Here is a 24,100-nt window from a genome sequence, read left to right on the forward strand (position 1 = left end):
GGGGCAGGAGGGCCGGCGGCTGCGGCGGCGGGGACACGCGTGGGACAACGCAGAGACTCCTATGGCCAAGCCGGGAAGACGCCAGACGGGTCCCAAAGCAAAGCCTGGTGCAACCACGGTTTGGGGTGGCCCAAGAGGCCAAGCGCGTCCCCCACGTGGAGACCTGGGCCACATGGGGACCGCAACGAGGACCGCAATGAGGACCACCATGGGGAGCAGCAGGGCGGGAGGCAGGGCTGGAAGCCGCCAGCTCCCCCTCCGGCCCGGCCGACCCGCCGCGCTGCGCCTTCCCGGCGCGGGAGGAGGGCGACGTGGATGACGGATCCAAGGGGATCCCGGCCGCCCACCCCGCAGCCGGGGTCGCGCCGGCCTGAGTCCGAGGGGCTGAAATGACGCGAGCTGCGGCGGCCGCCCAGGCGGGGGGCTCTAGTCGTCCTCGTCGCCGCCGCCGTAGAGCTCGGCCAGCTTCTTGAAGCGGCCGCCCCACTCGTGGAGGTAGTCGTAGTCCTGGTCGCGGTCGGAGGCGGACGAGCCGAGCGAGCTGAGCGCGGTGGCCTCCGAGCCGCTGCCCTCGTAGTCGAAGACCAGCAGCGAGTCGTAGGGGGGGGCCGTGGGGTCCGTGTCGGCCGCCTGCAGGTTCTGGGGGCGCAGAGGGGTGCGTGGGCGCAGGCACGGCGCGCACGGGCACGGCACGCACGGGCACGGTGCGCACGGCTGCGACGCGGGCACCGGGCACACGGACCCACCTCATCAATGAAGTTGCCGATCTCATCGGGGTTGGCAGGACGGGGGCGGTAGCTGGGGGCCGTAAGGACCGAGGGGGCCACGTCATTGCGGATGACCTCGGGGCGCGCGTCCAGGCCCCGGTGCAGCTGGCTCAGGTCGTAGTCCTGCATGGGGACGGGACAGGGGGACATGAGGGCGCCAGCGGGACCCAGCGGGAGGCTGGGGCGGGCAGGGGGCTGCGCAAGGATGTTGCATGCCCCGATCACAGCACGGGGAGCCGCGCGGCGTGGCCCACCTGGTCCTCCTCGCCGCCGCCCTCCTCGTCATAGTGGTACACGTTGTCCCGCATGTCGTCCTCGGGCGGCAGCAGCGGCTCCTTCACCACCTTCCTCCTCCGCACGAAGAGCAGCAGCAGCAGCAGCAGGACTGCGGGGCGCAGTGCCGTGTCAGCGCCGCCGCGGCGGCCGCCTCAGCGCCCCGGCCCGGCCCCGGCCGCCCCGTACTCACTCAGCAGCGCCAGGATGCCCCCGAGGATGCCCAGGATGGCCGGGACGCCCAGGCCGCCGGCGACGAACGCCCGCCGCTCGCAGTTCTTGGCCGCCCCCTCGCACTCGCACACCTGCGCCTTCACCGAGGTCACCTGCGCCTTGCCCTGGCTGTCCGTCAGCTTCAGGAACACGCTGTACTCGCCCGGCTCCAGCTCCTTCAGCAGCCTGAGGGCCAGCTGGTCTGAGGTGGGAGAGACCGGGTCGGAACCAGCGCCGGGCTGCGGGACACGCTCCGTGCTGCCCGTTCCAGCCAGGAGCTGCCCTCGCTCCGTGGCACCTACCTTGGCTGGCCATCCTGGCGGTCCAGTTGGTGCCGGAGCCGTGCTCCAGTGCCACCTGGAAGGGGTAGGTGTTGGGGGGCAGGTCCTTGTCCACGACGGTCAGCAGCTGCTCCTCGGGCTGCTGGTTGCAGATGTCGAAGAAACGGGGCTCCGGCATGGGCCCGTTGTCGTTGACGTCCTGCAGGACGAGGAGCAGCGTCCCCGTGCCGGTGGCATCCGGCACCCCTGCGGAGCACAGGCGTGAGCGGGACCCCGCGCGGGACGGCGCTGCCCGCGCCCGCCCCGTGTCCTACCGTTGTCCACGGCCAGCACGATGGCCTTGTAGGTGCTGTTGAGGGCGTGCATGGACTCGCGGTCCAGGGCCTGGCTGGCCGTGACGATGCCGTTCTCGGGGTCGATGGCCAGCCACCCCGCGGGGTCGCTGCCCATGCGGTACCTGGGGCAGACGTGGCCTGAGCGAGGGGCCCAGCCCCACGTGCCCCCTGCGGCAGCCCGGACGGGCTCGGGGCGCAACCCGGGGGTGCGTTGGGTCCCCCTGCCCGGCAGCAGCGCAGGGGTCCCCGCACTCACGTGATTTTCTGCCTCTGCTGCTGGTCCGGGTCCTGCGCTGTGTAGGACGTGACCTCCTGCCCCACCGGCAGATCCTCCGGCACCTCCACCCTCTTGACGGGGGGCACGAAGACGGGCGCTTCGTTCACGTCCCTGACTATCACCAAGACGCTGGCCGTGGAGGTGGGGAGCGACACGGTCAAGGGCACTTCGTTCTCCACCCCAACCACGAGCTCGTACCGGCTCTTCAACTCGTAATCCAGGCCCTGGGCGGGAGGAGAAAGCCCTGGTGTCACCCCGGATCCCACAGCGAGGACGCCCGTCCCAGGCCGCGCGGCGCCCCGACCCACCTTGGCCGTTTTGAGGATGCCGTCGTTGGTTTTGGGGTCGGTGGTGATGCTGAAGTCGTCGTTGGGGTCCCCACTGCGGATGTGGTAGATGGCTCTCCAGGCAGGGGAGCCCTGCGTGTCCGCGTCCTTCACCGTGAGCCGGGCCACCACCACCCCCACCTTGTTCTCCTCCACTGTCCCCTCATACTGCAAGAGAGGGGACAGACCCAGTCACCCGGGTGGCACCAGGTGCCCGCGGCGGCGGTGTTGGTGGGTGCCCCATAGCCCCCATGGGGGCAAGTGCGGCTGGAGGAGACGGGTACCATGTTGGGGTCGAAGATGGGCGTGTTGTCGTTGGCGTCGGTGACTTCGATGATGGCCGTGGCCGTGTTGGTCAGGCCCTTGCCCTCCTGATCCGCCGCCTGGATGATCAGGGTGTAGTTGGGGGTGCTCTGCAAGCCAGAAGGGCCGTGGTTAGGGCAGGGATGGCGCCAGCCTGACCTGCCCGCTCTTCCACCCTCTTCTGACCGCCTCCGTCACCGCCGGCACGGGGTCCCTTGGTCCCTCTGCAGCATTCCCAACTGCGCCGAGTGCCACGAGCCCCCCAGGAGCAGGGGACGGTGACACGGAGCTGGTGGCTCCCCAGGGCTCCAGTGTCCCCCCCTCGCTCCCACAGCAAACCCCACCGCGTGGAGCTGCCCCAGGGCGCTGGCGCCCACCTCCCTGTCCAGCCCGGTGGCGATGACGCTGATAACGCCCTTCTCCGGGTCGATGGTGAACATCTGGTGCGGCGGCTCCTGGCTGAGGATGGAGTAGTGGACGATGCCGTTGTCCGCGTTCACGCCGTCGTCCGCGTCCGTGGCGTTCACCGTCATCACGGAGGTACCTGGGCGCAGGACGAGCGGAGCAGTTTCAGGCGCGGGGCGGGCGCTGCTCTCTGCCCAGCTCCGCTCGTGTCCCCACGTCCTGCCCGGGGCCCCGGGGGGCAGCCCACGTACCCGGCTTGGCGCCCTCCTCGATGTAGCCGATGAAGACCCGCTTGGTGAATATGGGCCGGTTGTCGTTCTGGTCCGTCACGGTGATGATGATCTCCATGGGGTCCTCCACGGGCTGCCCGTTGGCCGACACAGCGTGCGAGAAGAGCTGCAAGGCGCGGGGTCAGAGCCGCCGCGGGGACACGGGCCCGCGGCCCCCCGGCACCAACTCACGACGTATCTGCTGATCTCCTCCCTGTCCAGCGGCTGCGTCACCTTCAGCCACCCCGTCTCCCGCTCGATGATGAAGATGCCCACGGGGGGGGTGTCCGCCCCCTGCCCCGTGATGCTGTAGAACACCTTGGTCTCCTTGTCCTTGTTGGACTTGATCTGGAGGTGGAAGGGGCGGTTAGAGAACACTGCTCCAAGCAGCAGCTTCCCTGGCCACGTGTCCCGCGCGGCCAGAGCCATCCTGGGGCTCCGGCACGGCCACCGGGTGCCACCCACCTGCACCAGGTTCTTGGGGAAGGGCCCGCGCTCGTTCTCGGGGCAGTTGATGGGCGGGATGACCCAGTCCCTCTTCTGCCTCCGGAGGCCAAGGCCGTGCTCGGGGAAGACCCGCACGTGGGGCACCGCGTCCTGCAGGGAGAGCAGCTCGTACCGGGGCCGCCCGCGCGCTCCTGCCGCGGAGACGGGACGGGGGCAGCGCGCTCGCGGGCGCTTTACCCGAGCGTGCCGGTGCCGGTGCCGGCGGTGCCGCTTGCGCCTGCTGACGGTGACCCGGGCCGAGTGCTTGCCGCCCGCCGCGTCCCAGGCGTGCACGGAGAAGGAGACCTCGCGTCCGTGCAGCTGCAGGGGCTGTTTTGCCGAGACGACGCCATCCGAGTGCACGCGGAAGCGCGAGTCATCCGCCAGGATCACCGTGTGCCGCGGCCCGGCGCAGTCGGCGAAGGTCACTGCGGAGGGACGGCGGCTGAGCGGGGAGGTGGCACCGCGTGGGCGCAGAGCTCCAGGGCCGCGAGACCAGCGGGCGAGGAGCCGGCCGCGGGGCGCCCTGCACCGCGCAGCGCGGGGGGCATCCCGTGCATGGGGTGTCCCCGTGCACGGCACGTCCCCAGCGTGTGACACCCTGCATGGCACATCCCTGCCACGTGACAGCTTGCATGGCACATCCCTGTGCGTGGCACATCCCCAACGTGTGACACCCTGCATGGCACATCCCTGTGCATGGCAAATCTCCAGCGTGTGACACTGTGCGTGGCACATCCCTGCTGTGTGACACCCTGCACGGCACATCCCTGTGTGTGGCACATCTCCAACGTGTGACACCCTGCATGACACATCCATGTACATGGCACATCCCTGCTGTGTGATGCTGTGCATGGCACATCCCTGTGCATGGCACATCTCCAGCGTGTGACACTATGCACAGCACATCCATCACAGCACATCCCCAATGTGTGACACCCTGCATGTCACACGTCCCCATGCATGGCACATCCCCAGCGTGCGACACCCTGACTGGCACATCCTCGTGCCCAGCACACCCCCATGGTGCAGCACCCCGCACGGCGCATTCCGGGCACAGCCGCGGCACAGGGTGCCGTGTGCCCGGCCGCGGGCAGAGGGTGCTGCTGCTGCTGCTTGGGCTCCTTTTCAAACAAAAACAAGGGCAGGTTCCTCACACCTGCGCTGGCGCCCGGCCAGGCCGGTGCCGCGGGGCCGATCGCGCTGCGGGCGGGCGCTGGGGACCGCGCGGGGTCACCTCGCAACGGGGGCAGCCCAAGGCCACGGCACCCTGCTTGGAGGGGACAGGAGAGGGGCCGATAGGGGCTCCCTGGGGACACCAGCTGCCCCTGTAGCCCCTGCGCTGCTGGTGCCGGGTTTGGCGCTCACGGCAGCGCGCTCGGTTCCGCGCCATGGGGCACCGGCCCCGCCGCCATCGCACGAGCGGGGCCGCGGTGCCTGAACAAGCGCCCTTTGTCTGAGCTCGCTGGGCTCCGGCCACCCAGCGCCGCGGCCCCGCGGCGCCCGTCCCGCCGGCACGGCCGCGTCAGCCGCCTGGCAGCCCAGGAATGCGGCAGGGACGGCGGCGCCAGCGACGGCGGGGACGGGGCTCTGCACGCAGCGCGTGCGCGGTGCTCAGCACCTGCACGGGAGCGCACGGTCCCCAGCTGCGCAGCGCCTGCATGCAGCGAGCGCCGTGCTCAGCACTGCGCTACACACATGCAGCGAGCGCGCAGTGCTCAGCCCTGCCCTGGCCCGCGGCGAGCGCACGGCGCTCGGCACCCACGTCCTGGCCCCGCACCAGCCGGCTGCGCCGATGCTCAGCGCCGCCCCGGCCCCTTCCCCCAGCCCTGCGCACAACCTGTTTTTCCAGCTCTGGCTGCAAGAAAACTCCCTGGCAGCCCAATCCCCGCCGGGGCCCTGGGGGCAGCGGGACCTGCCCCGGCAGCACCGCGCGGCCCCGACCTCCCGTGCGGGGGATGCGCCGGGGGCTCCGGCGCGGGGGCTGTGGAACCGGAGCGATGCCCCCTGCTACCCCCATCCCCAGCTCCCACGCTTTGGCCACCGCTCCCGGGCTTTGGGTGGCCCAAACGGCTGCCCGAGCCGGGGGGCTGCGCAGAGCCGCGGGCACCCCGGGCACGGCCGCCGTGGGGGCCGCAGCCGCCCGCGCCGCGGTTGCGCAAGGCCGGCGTGCGGTGCCCAGGGCCGCCCGCGCCCGCTGACGTCACCCCGAGTTTCGCCCTGACTTCAGACTTTCGAGGTTTCGCCCGCGCGGGGCTGAGTCAGGAGCGGGCGCAGCCGGGAGCGCCGCGGACCCGGGGGCGGCTCCGGCGGGTGCGACCCCCTGACATGGCCACACGGACCAGGTGACTGCACCAGCACGGGGACTGGCCAGGGGCCATGGAAAGCCGCAAGGCGATGCCGCTGCAGCCCCACGCAGGTGTTTGCCCGGCCAGGCCAATATAGCTCCGTCTGCAGGAAAACACGCGGCTCGGCTCGTCACCGGGCAGCTCGGAGCCGCCCCGGCGGCCGGGAACGCGGCACCGCGGAGCTCGCGGCGCGCCGCTGCCGGGAAGCGGGGCCTTTCCGGCCGGGCACCGGGCCAGCCGGGCAGGGCGCTCCGGGGCCACGTGGCCGCGCGTCGCCCTGGCACCGGGCACAGCCCTGGCCAGCGCGGGCCGCTCCAGCCCGGCGCTTCGTTAATCATCAGCCACAAAGCTAACGAGCCGGGGCCGCTGCCCGAGCGCCCCGGTGCCCGCCCTGCCCCAACGGGTCCTTCCCGTCGGGAAGGTGCCGGTGCCGCCCCCGTAGGGCCCCACGGAGCCCGCGGGACCCCCGGCGGGTCCCGGCACGCTGGCCGCCCCGGCGCGGCCCCACGCCCAGGCCTGCGCGTCCCGACAGGCCCGCGGCGCCTGCGCGGCACCCGCCGCACCCCGCGCTGCCCCGGCCAGCGCTCCGACCCGCTGCCGCCGCGGAGCCACGCGGGGCCTCCGGGATGTGTCCGGACACGGGGCCACGGCTCTGGTGCCACTGCGGAGCCGCACGGGGCCTCCGGGATGTGTCCGGACACGAGGCCACGGCTCCGGTGCCGGTCGCCCCCTCAGAGCCGGGCGCAGCCGCCACCAGCACCGCGCTGGGCACCCAAACGCGCAGCCGCGGCTCCGTGCCCGTCGCCCCCTCGGAGCTGCGCCCCAACCCGTCCATGGAGCTGCGGCTCCGTGTCTGTAACCCTCTCGCACCCGCACGCCCGGCCTGTCCGCAGGGTGTGACTCCCTGTCTGTCACCCGTGGGAGCCGCGCACCGGGCCCATCGCGGGGCCACGGCTCCAGCCGCCCCGTCCGTGCCCGTCCTTACCTCGGCCCAGCGCTCTGCCCGCCTCCACGCTGCCCCTCGGCACGGCCAAGGTGAAGGCGTCGCTGGTGAAGCCGGGCTGGCAGCGCCCGGCCTCGTCGCAGCGCCGCGTCCCAACCTGCCGCCAAGGAGAGCGCGTCAGCCCCGGGACCCCCGGCTTCCCCCGCAGCCCGGCCCGTCCACCCCGTCCCGCTCATCCCCTTCCTTCCGCGTTATCCGCTCCATCCCAGCCCCAGGCTCCTCACCTGGAGCAGCAGCAGCAGGAGGTTCAGCAGGGCTGGGAGCCCCCTCAGCATCCCCATGGGTAGGGCAGGGGCTCCGGGAGCAGGAGCGGGGTCGCGGGGCTGGTGGGACGGGGCTGGCTGCGGTGCCGGAGCCGGAGCGGTGCCGGAGCTGGAGCGCTGCCGCCGGAGCCGCAGGTGGATCGTGGATCGGTGCCGCCCGCCCCGTCCCGCCCCGCAGGTGCCGTCCCCAGGGAGGCGGTGCCGGCCCGGCCCGGCCCCCCGCTCCGTGCTCCGCGCTGCACCCCTGGCACCGCGCCAGGTCCCCCAGGGCCCCCGGGGGCTCCGCAGGACGCGGGGATGCCCCGGGAGGTCCTCAGCGGGGTCTGGGGGGCGCAGGGACGTCGGGGCAGTTTGCAGGTGCCCAGGGAAGGGTTGGGGGTTGCTCCTCAAGGAGCTGGGGGGCTTCAGGAGGCCCTGGGGTGCCCGAGGGCTCTGCCCCGTCTGGGGGTGCCTGGGAGGCTGGTGGAGGAGCAGGGCAGCCCTGGGGGCAGCGCGAGAAGTCCTGGCAGGGCCCTGGGGAGGGCAGAGGGGGTCCAAGGATGCCCTGGGATGACCCTTGGGGTCCAGGGATGCACCAGGAAATCCAGGGATGTCCCAGCACCTCCCTGGGGGCTGGAGAGGGCCGAGACAGGTCCCAGGCACCCGGGGCAGCGCCTGGGTGCCCCAGGAAGGTGCTGGGCACCCCCAGAGCAGCACCCAGAGCCGCAGCCACCCCCTACCCTGCAGCCGGAGCTCACGGAGCCATGCGGGGCCGCGGTGCCAACGGGGCCGCAGGGACCCAGGGCAGGGAACAGAGGGGCCGTAGGGGCAGCCGCAGGTGGCAGCTCCCCCCCTTGCCAGGGAGCCGGGGCCAAAGTCCAGGCAGGGCCGAGCAAACAGCGGGCGGCGGAGGAGCAGCGCGGGGCGCGCGGACGTGCGGAGCCACGGCAAACCGGCGAGGTCTAAAAAAACATCCTTTATTTAAAACATGCCCACAACCCGTCACCCCAGGGCTACCTCTGCACTACGCTGCACTTGATACGTTAAAAACAAAAAGGAGGAAAAGGGGAGAAGCAAGGACACTTCGGGGGGAGGCATGGGGGGCAGCCCCAGCCCCAAGGCACGGGGAGGAGCGGCGGGGGGCTCTAGTCGTCCTCGTCGCCGCCGCCGTAGAGCTCGGCCAGCTTCTTGAAGCGGCCGCCCCACTCGTGGAGGTAGTCGTAGTCCTGGTCGCGGTCGGAGGCGGACGAGCCGAGCGAGCTGAGCGCGGTGGCCTCCGAGCCGCTGCCCTCGTAGTCGAAGACCAGCAGCGAGTCGTAGGGGGGGGCCGTGGGGTCCGTGTCGGCCGCCTGCAGGTTCTGGGGGCGCAGAGGGGCGCGTGGGCGCAGGCACGGCGCGCATGGGCACAACGTGGGGGACAGCAGGGGACCCACCTCAGCGATGAAGGTGCCGATGTCCTCGGGATTGGCGGGACGGGGGCGGTACTGCGGGGCCGCAGCGGCCGAGGGGGCCACGTCGTTGCGGGTGACCTCGGGGCGCGCGTCCAGCCCCCGGTGCAGCTGGCTCAGGTCGTAGTCCTGCACGGGGACGGGACGGGGGAGTCAGGTGCAGCGCCACGGGCCACGACCACCCCAAAGCACCGCACCGCGTCCCCACCTGGTCCTCCTCGCCGCCGCCCTCCTCGCCGTAGTAGAAGACGTTGTCCCGGGTGTCATCCTCGGGCAGCAGCAGCGGCTCCTTGGCCGCCCTCCTCCTCCTCCTGCGGGCGACCAGCAGCAGCAGCAGCAGCAGCACTGGGGGCAGGAGCGGGGTGAGCGGGAGCCCTGTCCCCGTCTCCGTCCCCTCGCTGTCCCTTGCACTCACGCAGGAAGGCGAGCACGGCGCCCAGGACGGCCAGCAGCAGGGGCATGGCGGCGGTGGCGGGTTGCGGGGCGCCCGCGCAGCGCTCGGCGTGCCCCTCGCACGCGCACACCTGGGCGGCCACCACCGTGAGCTGCTCCTTGCCCTGCCCGTCGAACAGCCGCAGGTAGACGCTGTACAGGGCCTGCTCCAGCGGCGCCGTCAGCCGCAGCGTCACCGTGTCTGCGCGAGAGGCCGTCAGGCGGCGCCAGGCACCGGCTAAGGGCGCCCGCGGGCATCCCCAGGCTGCACCTTGGACACAGCTCCAGCCCCACGGTGCACCGGCTACGGGCACCTGCACTGGGCCCCATCGCACGGCACCCGAGCGCATTCCCAGCCCCATGGATAACGGTGCCCACGTGCACCCCCGGGCACAGCTAAGGCCCCCCTCGATGCATCCCCAGCCCTGGGCTATGGCTAAGAGCACCCAGGCCCATCCCCGGCCTCAGGACCCCGGGCCCGTCCCGCGCTCACCGTCGCTGCCGACCTCGGCGGCCCAGCTCTGGGCCGAGCCGTGGGCCAGCTCGGCGCGGAAGGGCGCCGTGTTGGGGGGCAGGTCGCGGTCCACGATGGCCAGGACCTGCGGCTGGGGGCTGCGGTTGCAGACGACGATGTCGCGGGGCTCGGGCTCGGGGCCGTGGTCGTTGACGTCGAGCAGGGTGAGCAGCAACGTGCCCGTGCCCGTGGCCGGCGGCGCTCCTGCGAGAGCGGCAGCGATGCTGGGGGGGCAGCCTGCAGCGGGGACCCCCCCTCGCTGCCACACGAGCAATGGGGGCGCGGGGGGACGCGGCGCTCACCGTCGTCCACGGCCAGCAGCACGGCCGCGTAGGTGCTGTTCCTGGCGAAGGGCGACTCGCGGTCGAGCGGGGCGCGCGTCGTCACCAGCCCGCTGTCCGGCTGCACCACCAGCCACCCCGCCGGGTCGTTGGCCACCAGGTACCTGCAGGGGGAGATGGCGCTGTCAGTGGGGGGGACAGCGGTGGTGGGGACGGGCCCCATGCTGCCCCCCGCACCCCCGTTGGGCTCACATGATGCTCTGGGCCTGCGCGCGGTCGGGGTCGCGGGCGATGCAGGCGGCGACGCTGTGTCCCAGGGGCATGTCCTCGGCCACCCGGGCCACCCGCAGTGGTGGCTCGAAGACGGGCGCCTCGTTGATGTCCTCCACGCTGACCGTCACCGTGGCGGTGGCCGTGGGCAGCCGCAGGGCGAAGGGCGCCTCGTTGGCCACCGCCACGAGCAGCACGAACTGGCTCTGGGCTTCGTAATCCAGTCCCTGAGGAGGGGACAGCCCCGTGAGCAGGTGCCAGGCTAGGGGGGACGCAGGGAGCCACCCCCACCACGCACACACCTCCGTGGTGCGGAGGACGCCCTCGTTGCTGCCAGGGTCGGTGGTGATGGAGAAGGCGCCGCCGTCGTCGCCGCGCACGATGGAGTAGACGGCGCGCCACGCCGGCGTGCCCGGCTCGTCCAGGTCGGTCACGGCCAGCCGCGCCACCTCCCGCCCGGCCACGTTCTCCGGCACGGCCGCCACGTACTGCAGGGACAGCACTGAGAGCCCGGCCGCCACCACGGCCCCTCCGGCACCCGGAGCCGCTGCGGGCACCGGCCTCATCCCCCCGCCACTGTCCTGCTCGAGCCTGGGGTCCCCTGCATGGGACGGTCACCGCCACGCGTGGGACCACTCAACCCAGGCACAAGCCTAGGGCTGCCGTGCACAGGGCCGGCCACCACCACGTATGGGTACAGTCACCACCCTGCACAGTCATGGTGCCACCATGCAGAGGGACAGTCACTGCCATGCACAGGGCTGGTCACCACTGTGCACGGGGCACAGTGCTGTCCCCAGCGTTACCGTTTTGGGCTCGAACTCGGGGGCGTTGTCGTTGACGTCAGCGATGTCGATGACGGCCAGCGCGGTGGCGGTGAGCCCCTTGCCGTCCAGGTCGGCCGCCTGCACGGTCAGCGTGTACTGCCGCACGCGCTGCGAGGGGGACGGACACCGTGAGACCCGCGGCACCCGGCACGGCGCCCCCAGCCCCGCGGCCGCCCCGGCGCCCACCTCGCGGTCCAGCCCGCTGGCGATGACGCTGATGGTGCCCGTGGCCCGGTTGATGGTGAACATCTGCCCGTGGGGCTGGCGCGGCTCCTGGCCCAGCAGGGAGTAGGCGATGACGCCGTTGTAGCTCTCGACGCCGTCGTCGGCGTCCGTGGCGTTCACCTGCATCACGGCGGTGCCTGCGGGGACGCGCGGCCTCGTTGGTGAGGGAGCGGTCACCTACGGTCCCCAGGGCACCACGGCCTGGCCCCTACCTGGCAAAGCGCCCTCGGGCACCGAGCCCCTGAACACCTCCTGGGCGAACACGGGCCGGTTGTCGTTCTGGTCCGTCACCGTCACGATGATCTCCATGGGCTCCTCCACGGGCTGCCCGTTCTCCGACACGGCGTGCGAGAAGAGCTGCGGGCAGACGGGGGTGAGCGGCCCCAGCCACCAATGCGCCCCGTGTCCCCCCCACCGATGCCACCTACGTGGTACTTGTCCATGTGCTCGCGGTCCAGCGGCTGCGTCACCTTCATCCATCCGGTCTCCTTCTCGATGGTGAAGACGCCCTCGGGGGGAGTGTCTGCCCCCTGCCCCGTGATGCTGTAGAAGATCTTTGACTCTCTGTCGCGGTTGGATTTGATCTGGGGGAGGGGGGAAGATACAGCCCTGATGCAAGGGTGATGGGCACAGCCAGCATCTTGCTGTGCCCTCGGTGCATGTAGCTATAGCCAAGCCTCGGGGCTTCCGACCCGCACGGACAAATCCGCACCTGAACCAGCTTCTTGGGGAACGGGCCCCTCTCATTTTCGGGAACCTTGATGGGAGGGATCACCCAGTCCCTCTTCTGCCTCCTCAGGGGCGCGTGGGGGCCCTTGGGCAGCGCCAGCCCAGGTCTTGCAGCAGCCTCCTGCAGGGAAGGGGACAGGATGAGGCCCAGGGCGCACAGGCACCTGCACAGGGTGGGGATCCGAGCGCCAGGAGCGCTACCTGCGGGTGTCCTGCCACCAGCGTCCCCTCCACCAGCGCCACGAGGTTCTCTGTTGTGTCCCGGTCTCCGAGGTCCCCTGCGAAAGGGCAGGGTCAGTCCCAGGGGCCCCACGGAGCAGGACGTGACTCGCCGCACCGCGGTCAAGCCCCCATTCGGAGGGGCCCGGAGAGCCGGGGATGCTCCCGAGCGGCTCCCGATGCCCGGGGCGGCTCCTCGCGCTGCCACGCGCTCGGCCCCCGGCCAGCCCTGCCGAGCCCTCGTGATCCGCATTAGAGCCGGCCCGGCCACGGCGGGCAGGGAGGGAGGGAGGAGGCCGGTTCCAGCCGGGAGCTGCTCCGAGCCCCCGTGGGGCGGCCTCCGCGGCACCACATTCTGGCGCCCAGCAGGATTTCCCAGCAATGGGAATTCCCAGGCCCGGCCGTGCTCCCAGCCCTGGGGCACCCGCCGCATCCCCCGCACAGCACCGGATGCGTCTGCTCCCCTCTTGCCCCGGCAGCCTGCAGGATTAGGGGATTAGCTTCCCTAACACGGCTCTGCCGGCCGCTCCGAGGGGCTGCCGCCGGGTGCCAAGGCCACAGGGAGTCTGCGCAACACGACGCGCCCGGCACCGGCTCTGCCCGAGGCTGTTGCGGTGGCTGCAGGGCACCTTGGGGACAGATCTGGTGCCTGGGGGCAGAGCCGACAGCCTCTCCCTGCCTGATGATGGCAATAAGGACAGACGATGGCGGCATCGCAGGGCCAGCCAGGCCTCCGTCGCGGCGCCCTGCTCTGCTGGAGCAAGTGCTGCTGTGGGGAGCTGCCCCTCGCCATGGGCGCCCGGTGCTGGACAACGGGCCAGGTCTGCACCCTGTAGCCACCGTGCACGGCCAGCCCCAGCGCCTGGGGCCGAACCCCCCTGCAGAACCCCCAGCGCCGCAGCACTTTGCTCCTGCCGCTCAACGATGAGGCCGGCCAAGGTCAGGCCGCGTCCCGGCTCTCCGAAGCTCTTACCGTGGTGCTTTTAGCGCCCGCAGCCATTAGGCTGGCGCGGGTGCCCGGGCAGCCCGTTCCCGTGGGAGGCCCTGAGCGGGCAGCCCGTGCCGCGTCCCGATGGCGCCAGCTCCCGCCGCTCCCACGCTTGCGGCGGGGGGCGGTTGTGCTGGGCCCTGTCTCCGTCGCAGCGCGGGCACCCACGGCCTGGGCACCCACCCTGCCCGCGGGCCGCTGCTGTCGGGCGCCCCAGGGCCCCGTGCCAGGCTGGACCGGACGCTGCGGCGCCGGGATGAGCCGGGCCCGCAGCCCCGACGTGAGACCGGGCCGGGGGACTTGGTGCCGGGGCAGGGCCGCCCCACGGCCCAGGGGGACTCGGCAGCCCTTAGCCGGGACCAGCCCCACAGTGGGGGGTGGAGGGGACCACAGGAGCCTGGGAAGGGCCGAGCCCCCGGCCCGGCCCCCACCTGGGGGGCAGAGCCAGCCCCTCCCCATGCCGGGGCCGCCCGGGGGCGCAGCGTGGCCCAGAGCCCGGGAAGCGCCGGTCCTGCAGCCCGGGGGACAAACCGGCCCCCTTAGACTGGCCCCGCACGTGGGGGACCCCCAGCCCGGCCACGGCCGAGCCCCATCCCCGGGAGGTACCGCTGCGCAGCCCCACGGCGCGGAAAGAGCCACCCAGGACCGGCCCGGAGCCCTCCCCGACCCACCAGGAGCAGCCGCGCTCCGGAGCGAGGCGGCGGGTTCCCCCCGCCCCGGGGCGGCCGGGGCTCCCCAGAGCGGCCGCTCGCGTTTCCCCGGGGGCTGCCGATGCCCCCCGAGGCGGCCGATGCCCCCCGCTCCGGGCCGCACTCACCTGTGCGCGGGAGGGCACCGGGCGCGGCGGGGAGGTGCGGGGAGCCCCCGGGGGCAGCGGCGAGCGCGGCGGCGGCCGAGAGCAGCGGTAACAGCAGGAGGAGGCGCGGGCCGAGCCCGCCGCGCGGCCCCCGCATGGCCCGTCCGCCGCCGCCGCCACCGGGCTCGGCTCTGCGCTGCGCTGCGCTGCGCCGCCCCGTCCCGCCCCGCCGCCTTTAACGCGCCGCTCCAGGTGAGGCCGCCGCGGGCAGGTACCGCCCCGGCCCGCCCCGCTGCCCGCCCCGGCCCCGGCCCCTCCGGGCGCCGCCCCGGGACCTGCTGGGAAGCGCCGGGCGCCTCGGAGCGGAGCTGGCGGCTCCGCGCGGCCCCGGCACCGCGTGCGCGCCCCGCCGGCACCTCCGCTCCCTCCGGGCGCCCCCCGAGCCCCGCGCCGGCCCCCCGGGCCCCTCGTGCTCCGCCACCGCTCTCCGTCACCCCGCGCCCGTGCGCGGGGCCGGGGGCGCCCGGTGCGGCGCAGCTCCCGTCCCGCCGCCGCCCGGGGGCAGCCCCGGCGGCTCTCGGTGCCCCACCGAGCTCCGGTGCCCCCGGGCGGCGGCCGCGGGCCGCAAGTTCGTCCCCTCGGGCCGGGCCGGGGCGTCGCCGCTCCCCGCCCTCGCGCCGCCATTAGCAGAAAGCGGCGCCGGTGGCGCGGGCGGTGCCGGCGGGGAGGGTGGGGCGGTCCGGCCCGGCCCGGCTCGGCTCGGCTCGGCTCGGCTCCGCCCCGCCGAGTCCCCGCGACGGACACGGGCACCCACGGGGAGCGCCCCTGGATGCGCCATCGCGGCCGGGTGCCCCGGAGAGGGGCACGCGTGGAGCCCGCGGGCGCGCACCCGCGGCGGGGGCACCTGTGGACGTGCCCACCCCCCCTCCCCGGCTGCATCCCCCGTGGAAGGGTCCCCACGGACAGAGGGCGGGCGCCCCGCGGACGGCGTGGGCTGGAGGTGCCCCGGGGTGGCCCCACGCTGCGGGGGGACCCTGCGAGGCTCCTCCGTGTCCCCGGCCCCGAGCTGCGCTGCGGGCAGGGCTCGTCTCGGGGCGCAGGGAGCCTCCGCGCGCACCGGGAGGAGCCAGGCGCTGCCCCGTGCCCCGGAGCCGGCCCTGGCCAAGCGGACTTTGTGAGCCGGCCGCCCGGAGCAGGGAGCAGGCCCCGCTGCCCCCGGAGCAGCCGGCGGCAGCCATGGTGCCCGCTGCCTTCATCCTCCTCCTCCTCCTCCTGCCGGTAGGGTCTGCGGCCGGGGAGCTGCAGGGGTGCGGAGCAGCCGTGCTCGGCCTCGGAGGAGGCTGGAGCCGAGGGGAAAAGCGAGTGGCAATCGGTAGAGCAGAACGTGCTGCGTCCCCGCAGCAGTCGCCGGGCTCGCGCAGCCCCACGTTCACCATTGACAAGAGCGCCGGCGTCGTCTCGGTGGCCGCGCCAGGGCTGAAAGCAGAGGTGAGTCGTGTCCCTGCATCCCCGCGCGGGGGGCTCGGTGCCCCCTGCTCGTGCGGTGCCGGAGGTGCGAAGCGTCCCCCGGCTGCAGAGAGCGCCCGAATACGCGCTGCGGGTGCAGGCTGCGGATCTGAAGGGCTTGGGGCACGCGGCCACCGCCACGGCCGTCATCGAGGTGCAGCGAGGCCACGAACGCCCTTCCCTTCGCTCTTGGGGTGGCTCCTCCCGGCCCGGCCTCTGTGGTCCGGCGGTGCCGTGGGGCCCGGCGCGCCGCCCACGGGACCCGCCTGCGCCCGGCCCAGCCGGGGAGGAGCGCGCGGGCTAGCGGCTGCTGGCACCGGAGATGGGGTCGCACGCCGGGCTCGGCGCGGCGGGGATGCAGGTAAGCGGGCGGGCGCCCTCGGCACGGCCCGGAGCCGGGCTGGCCGCGCCGGGAGCAGCCGCAGCCGCCTCTCCAGCGCCGAGGGCAGGCGGCGCAGCCCGTCCTGCCGAGCGCACCGGGGCCTCCGGAGCGTTTGCACGGGTAAAGTCCGTGCGGTGACACCGCGTGTCACTGCGGGCTGGGAGGGTGGCAGGTCAGGGCCACTTCCTTGGGAACGGGGACTGGGACAGGCGCCTGCCCCAGCAGGGACGCAGGCCCCTTCCCTCCAGGCCCAGCACAGCACAGGAGGGGCGGCCGGTGCTGCCGGGCGCTCCCGGCCTCTCTTCTCCCTCTCCCGCAGGTCGCGGACCCGTCGGAGCTGCTGAACGGCTCCGTGACCACCCATGTGCTCAACACGGTGACGGGGCAGCCCGCGGCGGGGCTGGCCCTGCGCCTGGCCCGGCTCCAGGGCCCGGACTCGCAGTGGACGGAGCTGGCGCAGAGGTAGGGCCGGCGCGCGGCTCCCGGCGCCCCGTGTGCCGGGGCCGGCCGCGCCGCAAGGGCTGCTGCTCTGCCGTAGGGTGACGGACACAGACGGGCGCTGCCAGCCCCTCCTGGCCCCGGGGCAGGCCGCGGCCAGCACCTACAAGCTGCGCTTTGAGACGGCACCGTACTGGCAGGGCCTGGGCCACAGCAGCTTCTACCCCTACGTGGAGGTGCGTCGCGCCGGGGGGCGCGGGCCGGTTCTGCCGGAGCAGCGGCTGCCGCGGAGCCAGCGCGTGCCAAGAACGCGATCCCGGCGCCCAGACGGGCCCGGGGGCACCTGCTCCCGGTCCTGCTGCGGGAGGGACGGCGGCTGCGGCGCCAGCTCCACCTCCCGCTGCCTCTTCCCGGGCCCAGGTCGTGTTCACCGTGACGGAGCCTGCGCAGAAGCTGCACGTGCCGCTGCTCATCAGCCCCTACTCCTACACCACGTACCGGGGCAGCTGAGCGCGGGCGGCGCCGGCGGGACGTGTCCGCGCAGCCCCGGGCACCATTAAAGGCTCCGAGCAGCGCTGCAGGCTCCGGAACGCCTTGCTGGGATCCCCTGGCCCCGGGGCAAGGAGGGTGCTCGGAGGCTGGCGGCCGCGCGGGGGCTCTTTAATGCAGCGCCGCGGGCAGGCGGAGCGGGCCGGGAGCGCCGGAGCGGGCACCGCGCACCCGGGCACCGTCAGGTGGGCGCAGACACCAGCCCCGCGGGGCCCTGCCCCACGCTCTGCTCCAGCAGCGGCAGCTCCAGCGGGCGGAAGCCCAGGCTGTCGCGGGGGATGCCGAACGCCGCCAGCTTCGCCTCGAACGTCTGCAGCAGGTCGTTGTGCGCCTGCAAGAGAAGGCGCCCGCGTTGTGCCAGCCCCGGGGCCGCGCGGCCCCGCTGCCCCCGCGGGTGCTGGGGCTCTCGTTTCTCCCCGCAAAGTGCCCTACACCCACGGGAGGTGCCAGCCCCTTCCCTCACCTTGCAGGTGCGCGCCAGCTCAAACTGCAGGTCATTAATGGTGTTGTTCTTGGAGTCGAGCACGTCCTGCGAAGGGGGACGGCGGCTCAGGACGGGCACCGAGGGCGAGCGGCAGCCGCGCGATGCCCGAGCCGGCCCCGGGCCTTGCCGGTGGAAACGCCGGGTCTGTGGGGCTCAGGGAGCCGAGCAGCCCTTTCCAGAGCAGCAGGCGCCATCGTCGGCCCCGCGCTCCTCCCGGCCGCCCCGCAGTGCCCAAAGCGCCCGGCTGCGTCACGGCCTGGGCCCCACGCGACGGGGACGACGGCGGCACCTGCTCTCGGCAGCGCCCTCCTCCCTGCCGCGGCGGCACCGGGGGAATTAGGGGCAAAGGGTCTCCCCACGGAGACGGCAGCCGCTGGAGGCAGCTGAGCAGAGGAATCCGGGGCGGCCGCAGCTGCGGCCACGGCAGACGCCGCGGCGCCTTCCCGGGAATGCGCTTCCCAGGCTGCGGCACCTGCCGCTCAACCCCGGGGGACACATCCGCTGCCCCGTCCTGAGCGCGCAGCGCCAGGGGTGGCCCCTGGCTGTCCCCTGCCCCGGCGCGAGGCCATCCCGAGCTTCGTTGGCACTGTGCCACGCAGGGCACCGGTGTGGGACAAGCAGGAGAGCTGGGAGCCAAGCTAAGCGTGGAACAGGAATCCCCGCGTCCCGAGCGCACGGGAAGCAAGTGCTGCTTCTCCAGTTACTGCTGCTGCAGGCCCCAGGAATGTGGGGCTCGGAGTCCCCGTTGCCACGCCGCAGGCTCTCTGCACTAGTATTTTTAGCGTGGCAGACGCCGCAAAGCCCCTGGGAACCGATCTGCGCCGCGTCTGCGGCCCGTGGGGCCAGGAGAGGAGCTGGGGCGCCGGTGAGGATCAGTGAGGATCCAAGCTCCCAGCGGCCGCCCTGCCTTGCAGAGCACGGCCTGGGAGAAGGAGTCCGTATCCGAGTGTCACCTGCACCCAGGCCTGGGGACAGGCTGGGGCCACCCTCCCAGCCAGGCCCCACGGGAGGGAGGTGAGTGCCGCTCTGCGGAGCAGCCAGGACGCCCTGCAGCCCTTTGTGGGGCGCATCCGACTGGGGATCCTCGGGGAGCTGCTCACTGCAGCACCCCGGCTCTGCGGACCCACCGCCGGGCACACACCTCAGCGTGGGCAGGACGGGGACCATCCCTGCCACGCGGCCTGGCTCTGCCCTGGAAGCCCTCACGCAGGCCCCGGCCACGCTCACGGGGTCCTGGGTTTGTGTTACCCCCCAGAGCCAGCCCTGCTGCGGCGGGAGCCCCTGCACGGCCCCGTGTACCTCCAGCTTGCGTGACACCAAGGAGAGGGCGCTCGGGTCGAGGTTGGAGGCTGAGAGCACCTCGTTGAGCTCCACCTCCCTCTTCTCCAGGACGTTGAAGAGCCCCTTCAGCTTGCGCTCCAGGAGGAGGTTCTTGAAGCCTGTCTTCTGCTGCACCTCATTAATGGCCTTGGTGAACTTCTGGTAGAGCTCGTCTCGCTCTGCCTGCACCTGTGCCCAGACACAGCTCACGTCCCCCTCGGCACCAGGGCACGGAGCAAACAGGTCCGGCCGCCCGGGCCTGCCTGCGCCGGCGAGCGCCCGGCCGTGCCCCCGGGACGCGGCTGCGGGCGCTTCCCTGCGCGCCCGGCTCCTCCCGCGCTCCCCGCGACGCCCCGCGGAGCAGAACCCGGCAGCTGCCCCAGGCAGCGGCGCTCGCCCCGCGTTGGGAGCATCCCAGGAGCAGCACCTCGGGGCTCTGTGTCCGAGGGGCTGTTTTAGAGCCCAGAGAGGCCCCCGGCGCTCAGGGGTCTCTCCTCTCCTCCTGGCAGCTGGCAGGAGACCCTGGCTCACAGCTAGTTAATAAGTGTCCTAATTAGGATCTTTCCTCCAAAGCCTATTTCTGAATGCACTGAATATGTTGCTGCCTTAATGACGGATTGTTAACGAGGCCTCAGATCAATGTTCATATTCCTGGGGATTTCTACGAATCGCAAATGAGCTCTGCTCTGCCTCAGTCAATTTATCTGGGTTAGCTGGGAGGGAGAGGCTGAGTCTGGGCAAACTCAGACAATCCCATATTCCTTGAAGATAAACTCACCCCGAGCAGCTCCTGCCCAGCGAGCGGAGGCAGCGACCCCCAAACTCTGACAGGACAAGGCAGAGAGCTCTCGCAGGGCCAGGGCTCCCGTCACAGCTTGTCCCTGGACCGTCCCCAGCTCCCCGCCGCGTGGCCCTGCTCCGGAGCCAGGCGTCCGAGGCCGGGCGGGAGCATCGGAGCGTGCGTTATCGCGCAGCCAAGCACAAGGCTGGGCCTGTCCGCGGAGCACGGGAGATGCCAAAGCCACGGGAAGCTTTGTTGGAAGCAGCAGCTAACGCTCAGCTCCGGATGAGATCTTCAGAAATCCCCTAGCTAAGCATGGCCCGCGCAGCCTCTGCAAAGACGGGAGGGTTTGGGGGAAGCAAAGGGGTTGTCCAGGCCCATCTGCAGCTCTCACCTTACCAAACCTCTGCTCCAGCACTTCGTGTTCCCACTGAAGATCTTTTAGTTCCTTCTGGCTGACTTTCAAATGGGCTTTTGTGTTCTGCAGATGGGAAGAGGCCATTAAGGAGTGCAGACTTTTCTGAAAGGTGTGGGATGAGTTCCAGCAAGGCAGGATAGTGACCAGGAAAGAGATGTAGGGGCGAGAAGTCACGGCAATACCTGAACCATCTCTCTCCCTCTCTGCAGCGGGGGTACCCACCCCTCACCAGAGCGAGTGCTGGGAGTCCCATGGGAGGTGTAAACAAGAGCTAAGCTGGAAGAGGAATTTGCTTGGCACTCTGGCCAAGCAGCTCTGGCCTGAGCAGCAGAGGTCAGTGCTGAGCAGCTCCGCTCCAGCAGGCAGCTCGAGGGGACGAAGGGGCTCGGCAGGAGACACCGCTCACCCTCAGAGCCTCCTTGTCCTTCTCGTAGTGGGTCAACTTCTTCTGCAGCTCAGACACCTGCTCCTGGGCCCGCTGCAGGCGCTCCGTCAGCTGCTTGTTCTGGAGCAGCATGTCTGCCATCTCCTTTTCCAAGTGACTCTCCTTCTTCTTCATCTCCTCCATCTGCTCCTGTTCTTGGAAACACACAAGTGCTACCGCCTGCCCCTCAGCCCCACACTGCCAGGCCCCTCTTCCCACCGCCAGCCCGGCCAGCCGCGGCTGCGCCCGCGCAAGAGCCGTGCCCGGGCGACGTGCGCAGCTCCCCCGGGACAGCCGCAGCGCCAGCACCTCCAGCACGGCCAGCTCTGGGGGAAAACCCCACGGGAGACGTTCCCCGTGGAGAGGTCGCACCCCACAAGCGGGCTGGGCTGGCGGAGCAGGCTGGCACTACCTTGAGCGTGTTGATGAGCGCCAAGTTATTGAGGGTGACGTCATTGTAGTAGTTCTTGATGTCACTGAAGGCCTTCTCGTGGTTCTTCATGAGCACGCTGATCTGGCTGTTCTTCCTCTCCTCGACCTCATGGATTTCGGTCTTTCTGCGCAGATCAAGCTCGTCCCGCAGCACGTGCATCTTCTTGTTGTACTTGGCCTCGATCTCTGGATTGAGCAGAAGGGGCTGAGCGAGACTCTGCGCACGCGCCCCGCTCGGTTCCGACATGCCAGCCCGGCACACGCTGCGGCAGCGTCGCTCTGGGACGGGATGTCGCTAGCGGCACCGCTGTCCTCCCTGCCCGCGTGCAGAGCCACGGAGAGCAGGGCCCAGAAATAGCATCCTGGAAGCAGGGCACTGGAAAGGCTCCAAGTGAGCCCATGAGAACCCAAAACGTCCCACGAGGGAGACAGCCGAGCGCAGAGTGACACCGGCAAGGGCTCCTCCAGCCGCCGGAGTGCAGCCTGGGGCAGCGGGGCAGTGACAGCAGCCCTGCCTCCCCGCATGAGCACTACGAGCGCCCGCGCCTCATCCAGCTGCTCCGGGAGCTCAGCACGCAGGAGCACGAGCAGCAGGAATTGGGGCAGCAGGAATTGGGGGTGGAAAAATATGGCCCCTTTCAGCAAGGTGCTCCGTTTTGTTCCAGTGAGCCCAGCAGTGCAGCAGAGCCCCAAGGTGCCTCCCCCAGCGCGCTGACAAAAGGGTGTCCCGCACGTCCTCACCTTTCACTTGTCTCTCAAAGTCACTGCAGAGCTGCGTGATCTCCTCCTCTTGTTTCTGTCACAGAGAAACTCCATGTTAGAGGCTGGTAACCAGGCGTTGAGGTCACTGCACCCCACGCAACAAGGCTGGGGGCTCCCATCCTTTCTGCAACCAAACTGTGCCTCAGAAAGACAGAGGCAGCTCAGGCCAGCACAGGCACTGAGCTCCGCAGCCCGCGCGGCGCTCCCGTGCCCCGGCAGGCCTGGACTCACTGCCTGGACAACGGGGCCGGCAGCCTGGGCAGCCCTGGGAAGTGGCCCCTGCGCCACAGGGGAGCTTCACCTGCCGTCCCTCCTGGCACGGACTCACCAGGCGCATGTTCTTCACCACCACCTCGTTGGCCAGCTCCTGCTCCTTGAGCTCCACTTTCAAGGAGCGCACGTCCTTCCGCAGCTCCATCTCCTGAGCCCAGTGATCTTTCTGGGCCCGCTTCATGGACAGCGTGCCCTCCGCCTTCAGCTCGGTGAGGTTCTCCTGGTGCTCGTACAGCAGGTGCTTCACCTTCTGTTTGTAAACCTAGGGACAAGCCACAGGCCAGGCGAGGGCCTTCAGGAGGCGCTGACAGGAATTTCCCCTGGATTTCATTGCTGGCTGAAATGCCCTGGTTTGCATCCTGCCCATCTCCTCCTCTTCCTCTCTTCCCTCCCCTCCTCTCCGGGCTCATGCACAGCTCCTGCCCAGTCCAGGCACTCACACCAGGTCCCAACCTGCTCATCCTCCCACCTTGATCTCCACTTGATGCTTCTCCTCTGCCTCCTCCATCTCCCGGTCCTTGTTCCGCAGCTCTGCTTTCTTCTCCTCCAGCTGCCGACGGGTGATCTCCCAGAAGGTGTGAATCTTGTCACGCTCCAGCTGGAAGTAGTTGCGCTCCTGCCGTTCCCGGTCCAGCTCCTCCCGCAGACGCGCAACATGTTCCTCCAGCTGCAAAGCCAACAGGGAGAGTCAAATAAGGGCACACAGGAGGCCTCAGGCAGACATGTCCCCTGAAGAAGACGCTGAACCAAGGCTCTTTTCAGGACACTCTAGCAAACTCTGTCACAATCCTGGAAAGATACAACGGCTTTTAATGGCACAGAAAAGGGAGCAGCCGGGCAGGGGCTTTGGAAGGACACAGAAACACTGGTTCCAAGATCACCCGTCTGCCAGGCAGGGTATTTGCTAGAGGGAACCCACAGAACACTTAAACGAGCTGCTGTATCCTCCCCAGGGTACCTTCCTCACAGCACCAGGGCAAGGAAACAAGGTGCCAGGGTTATGAAGCCAGGTGTGAGGCAGTGAGGGCAGCGGGCCGGCGAGCAGAGCGCTGCAGAGCAGTAGCAGGGAGCACGAGACGGGGCCGGCAGGTGCAGGAGCAGTGCTGGGCAGGCTGCGAGGCATCGTGTGGGCTGCGGAACCGGCACCAGGGCCACGGAACCAGCACCAGGGCCACACCGCCTCCGAGCGGATGCGGGCCCCGCGGCGAGCGCTCACCTGCTCCTTGCTCATGTCCTCGGGGGACACGCCGTCCGCCACGGCCGGGGCCCGGCCCGCCTTGCCCTTCCTGACGCCTTTCTTTTTGGGGGCCTGCCGAGGGAAATCGGGACGCAAGAGCGCGCGGGCCCGGGAGACTCAACCCAGCACCCATAGCCGGGCCCGGCGCCAGAGCCCGGACCGGGACCGGGCCCAGGCGCAGAACCTCGCGGTGGTCGGGCCTGGTCCTGGGCCCGGTCCTCACCATGGCTGCACCCGCCCGCGCCGCCGTCTCCAGGCAACGGGCAGGCAGATCTCGCGAGAACGGCCAAGACGGGGCGGAGCTTGAGCCTGGGGGATACGCCCCCTAACAACATGGGGTCCCGCCCTAGCAACGGCGGCGGGGCCTGGTTGGCGGCGCCTTCGTGGTCGCCGGTTCGAGTCCCCCATCCCGGTCCTGGCCCTTGTCCCAGTCCCGGTCCCTGCCTGGCGCAGGCCGTGAGTGCTGGCGCCACTCCTGCCCGGCCGGCCGCTCCCAGTGCTCTCCCAAGGGCCACCAGTTGCCCTGCAGTGTGACAGAGCCGCTGAGGCCTCTCAAACTCATTGCACCGCGAGCGCTCGCCTTGGTTTTGCCCTGGATCCTGGGGCCATCTTCCCGCTCCGCGTCCCACCGGGCTCACGTTCCTGTAGCGGCGCCGCCGCAGCTCCACGGGGCGCAGCGCTCGATCCCGGGACCCGCGGGCAGCCCCGGTTTGCACAGTGACCCTGCGGGGTGTCCCCAGCACGGGGACCGGAGACTCCCGGCTCCCATGGGATCCCCGGCTCCTGAATCTGTCCTACCGGGCACCCCGGGACCCTTCGACTCCCCCCAGGCCCTCT

The 24,100-nt window shown here is 71.2% G+C and overlaps 4 protein-coding genes across 4 annotated transcripts; 1 reads left to right on the forward strand and 3 right to left on the reverse strand.

Annotated features, from left to right (window-relative positions):
* Positions 1 to 417: 417 nt before the first annotated feature.
* On the reverse strand, positions 418 to 7,567 carry CDH1 (cadherin 1). Its single transcript, XM_088526262.1, has 15 exons — positions 7,511 to 7,567; positions 7,269 to 7,383; positions 3,915 to 4,363; positions 3,642 to 3,797; positions 3,432 to 3,576; positions 3,153 to 3,319; positions 2,757 to 2,885; positions 2,455 to 2,640; positions 2,126 to 2,370; positions 1,849 to 1,991; positions 1,556 to 1,780; positions 1,234 to 1,455; positions 1,022 to 1,152; positions 747 to 890; positions 418 to 639 (listed from the first exon to the last, which is right to left on the reverse strand). Exons 1-15 carry the CDS (start codon positions 7,565 to 7,567, stop codon positions 427 to 429), a joined length of 2,727 nt encoding a protein of 908 aa, XP_088382388.1. The 3' UTR covers positions 418 to 426.
* A 1,094-nt stretch (positions 7,568 to 8,661) lies between these two features.
* On the reverse strand, positions 8,662 to 14,414 carry LOC104573822 (B-cadherin-like). The gene is made up of 15 exons (XM_088526263.1): positions 14,279 to 14,414; positions 12,456 to 12,532; positions 12,238 to 12,375; positions 11,954 to 12,109; positions 11,738 to 11,882; positions 11,487 to 11,662; positions 11,280 to 11,408; positions 10,776 to 10,961; positions 10,456 to 10,700; positions 10,225 to 10,367; positions 9,902 to 10,126; positions 9,392 to 9,610; positions 9,185 to 9,321; positions 8,962 to 9,105; positions 8,662 to 8,886 (listed from the first exon to the last, which is right to left on the reverse strand). The coding sequence occupies exons 1-15, from the start codon at positions 14,412 to 14,414 to the stop codon at positions 8,674 to 8,676; spliced, it is 2,469 nt and encodes an 822-aa protein (XP_088382389.1). The 3' UTR covers positions 8,662 to 8,673.
* Positions 14,415 to 15,493: 1,079 nt separating this feature from the next.
* On the forward strand, positions 15,494 to 17,114 carry LOC148594460 (uncharacterized). Its single transcript, XM_088526264.1, has 5 exons — positions 15,494 to 15,745; positions 15,834 to 15,936; positions 16,394 to 16,607; positions 16,684 to 16,819; positions 17,004 to 17,114. Exons 1-5 carry the CDS (start codon positions 15,494 to 15,496, stop codon positions 17,091 to 17,093), a joined length of 795 nt encoding a protein of 264 aa, XP_088382390.1. The 3' UTR covers positions 17,094 to 17,114.
* Positions 17,115 to 17,313: 199 nt separating this feature from the next.
* DRC4 (dynein regulatory complex subunit 4) lies at positions 17,314 to 23,615 on the reverse strand. Its single transcript, XM_088526218.1, has 11 exons — positions 23,487 to 23,615; positions 23,243 to 23,335; positions 22,496 to 22,693; positions 22,082 to 22,288; positions 21,733 to 21,787; positions 20,972 to 21,177; positions 20,542 to 20,709; positions 20,112 to 20,198; positions 18,916 to 19,125; positions 17,596 to 17,661; positions 17,314 to 17,463 (listed from the first exon to the last, which is right to left on the reverse strand). The coding sequence occupies exons 1-11, from the start codon at positions 23,487 to 23,489 to the stop codon at positions 17,314 to 17,316; spliced, it is 1,443 nt and encodes a 480-aa protein (XP_088382344.1). The 5' UTR covers positions 23,490 to 23,615.
* Positions 23,616 to 24,100: the final 485 nt, after the last annotated feature.

Source organism: Tinamus guttatus, unplaced genomic scaffold (genome assembly GCF_059628265.1).
Source record: "Tinamus guttatus ecotype Peru unplaced genomic scaffold, ASM5962826v1 Tinamus_guttatus_pri_ptg000244l, whole genome shotgun sequence".
In the NCBI taxonomy this organism is placed as follows: Eukaryota; Metazoa; Chordata; class Aves; order Tinamiformes; family Tinamidae; genus Tinamus; species Tinamus guttatus.

Bases quoted from the DNA above. Each gene is read 5' to 3' on its own strand.
- LOC148594460 (XM_088526264.1), top strand. From the start codon at position 15,494: ATGGTGCCCGCTGCCTTCATCCTCCTCCTCCTCCTCCTGCCGGTAGGG. The intron at 15,746-15,833 runs GTGAGTCGTGTC...CCCCGGCTGCAG, and splicing joins CGCCAGGGCTGAAAGCAGAG to AGAGCGCCCGAATACGCGCT. The intron at 16,820-17,003 runs GTGCGTCGCGCC...TCCCGGGCCCAG, and splicing joins GCTTCTACCCCTACGTGGAG to GTCGTGTTCACCGTGACGGA.
- DRC4 (XM_088526218.1), bottom strand. The intron at 22,694-23,242 runs GTGAGCGCTCGC...TTGGCTTTGCAG, and splicing joins AGGACATGAGCAAGGAGCAG to CTGGAGGAACATGTTGCGCG. The intron at 21,178-21,732 runs GTGAGGACGTGC...TGCTCAATCCAG, and splicing joins CTTTGAGAGACAAGTGAAAG to AGATCGAGGCCAAGTACAAC.
- LOC104573822 (XM_088526263.1), bottom strand. From the start codon at position 14,414: ATGCGGGGGCCGCGCGGCGGGCTCGGCCCGCGCCTCCTCCTGCTGTTA. The intron at 12,110-12,237 runs GTGCGGATTTGT...CCCCTCCCCCAG, and splicing joins TCCCCAAGAAGCTGGTTCAG to ATCAAATCCAACCGCGACAG. The intron at 10,962-11,279 runs GTAACGCTGGGG...CTGTCCCTGCAG, and splicing joins CCGAGTTCGAGCCCAAAACG to TACGTGGCGGCCGTGCCGGA.
- CDH1 (XM_088526262.1), bottom strand. From the start codon at position 7,567: ATGGGGATGCTGAGGGGGCTCCCAGCCCTGCTGAACCTCCTGCTGCTG. The intron at 3,577-3,641 runs GTGAGTTGGTGC...CGCGCCTTGCAG, and splicing joins AGGAGATCAGCAGATACGTC to CTCTTCTCGCACGCTGTGTC. The intron at 2,886-3,152 runs GTGGGCGCCAGC...TCTGGCTTGCAG, and splicing joins CCACCGGGCTGGACAGGGAG to AGCACCCCCAACTACACCCT.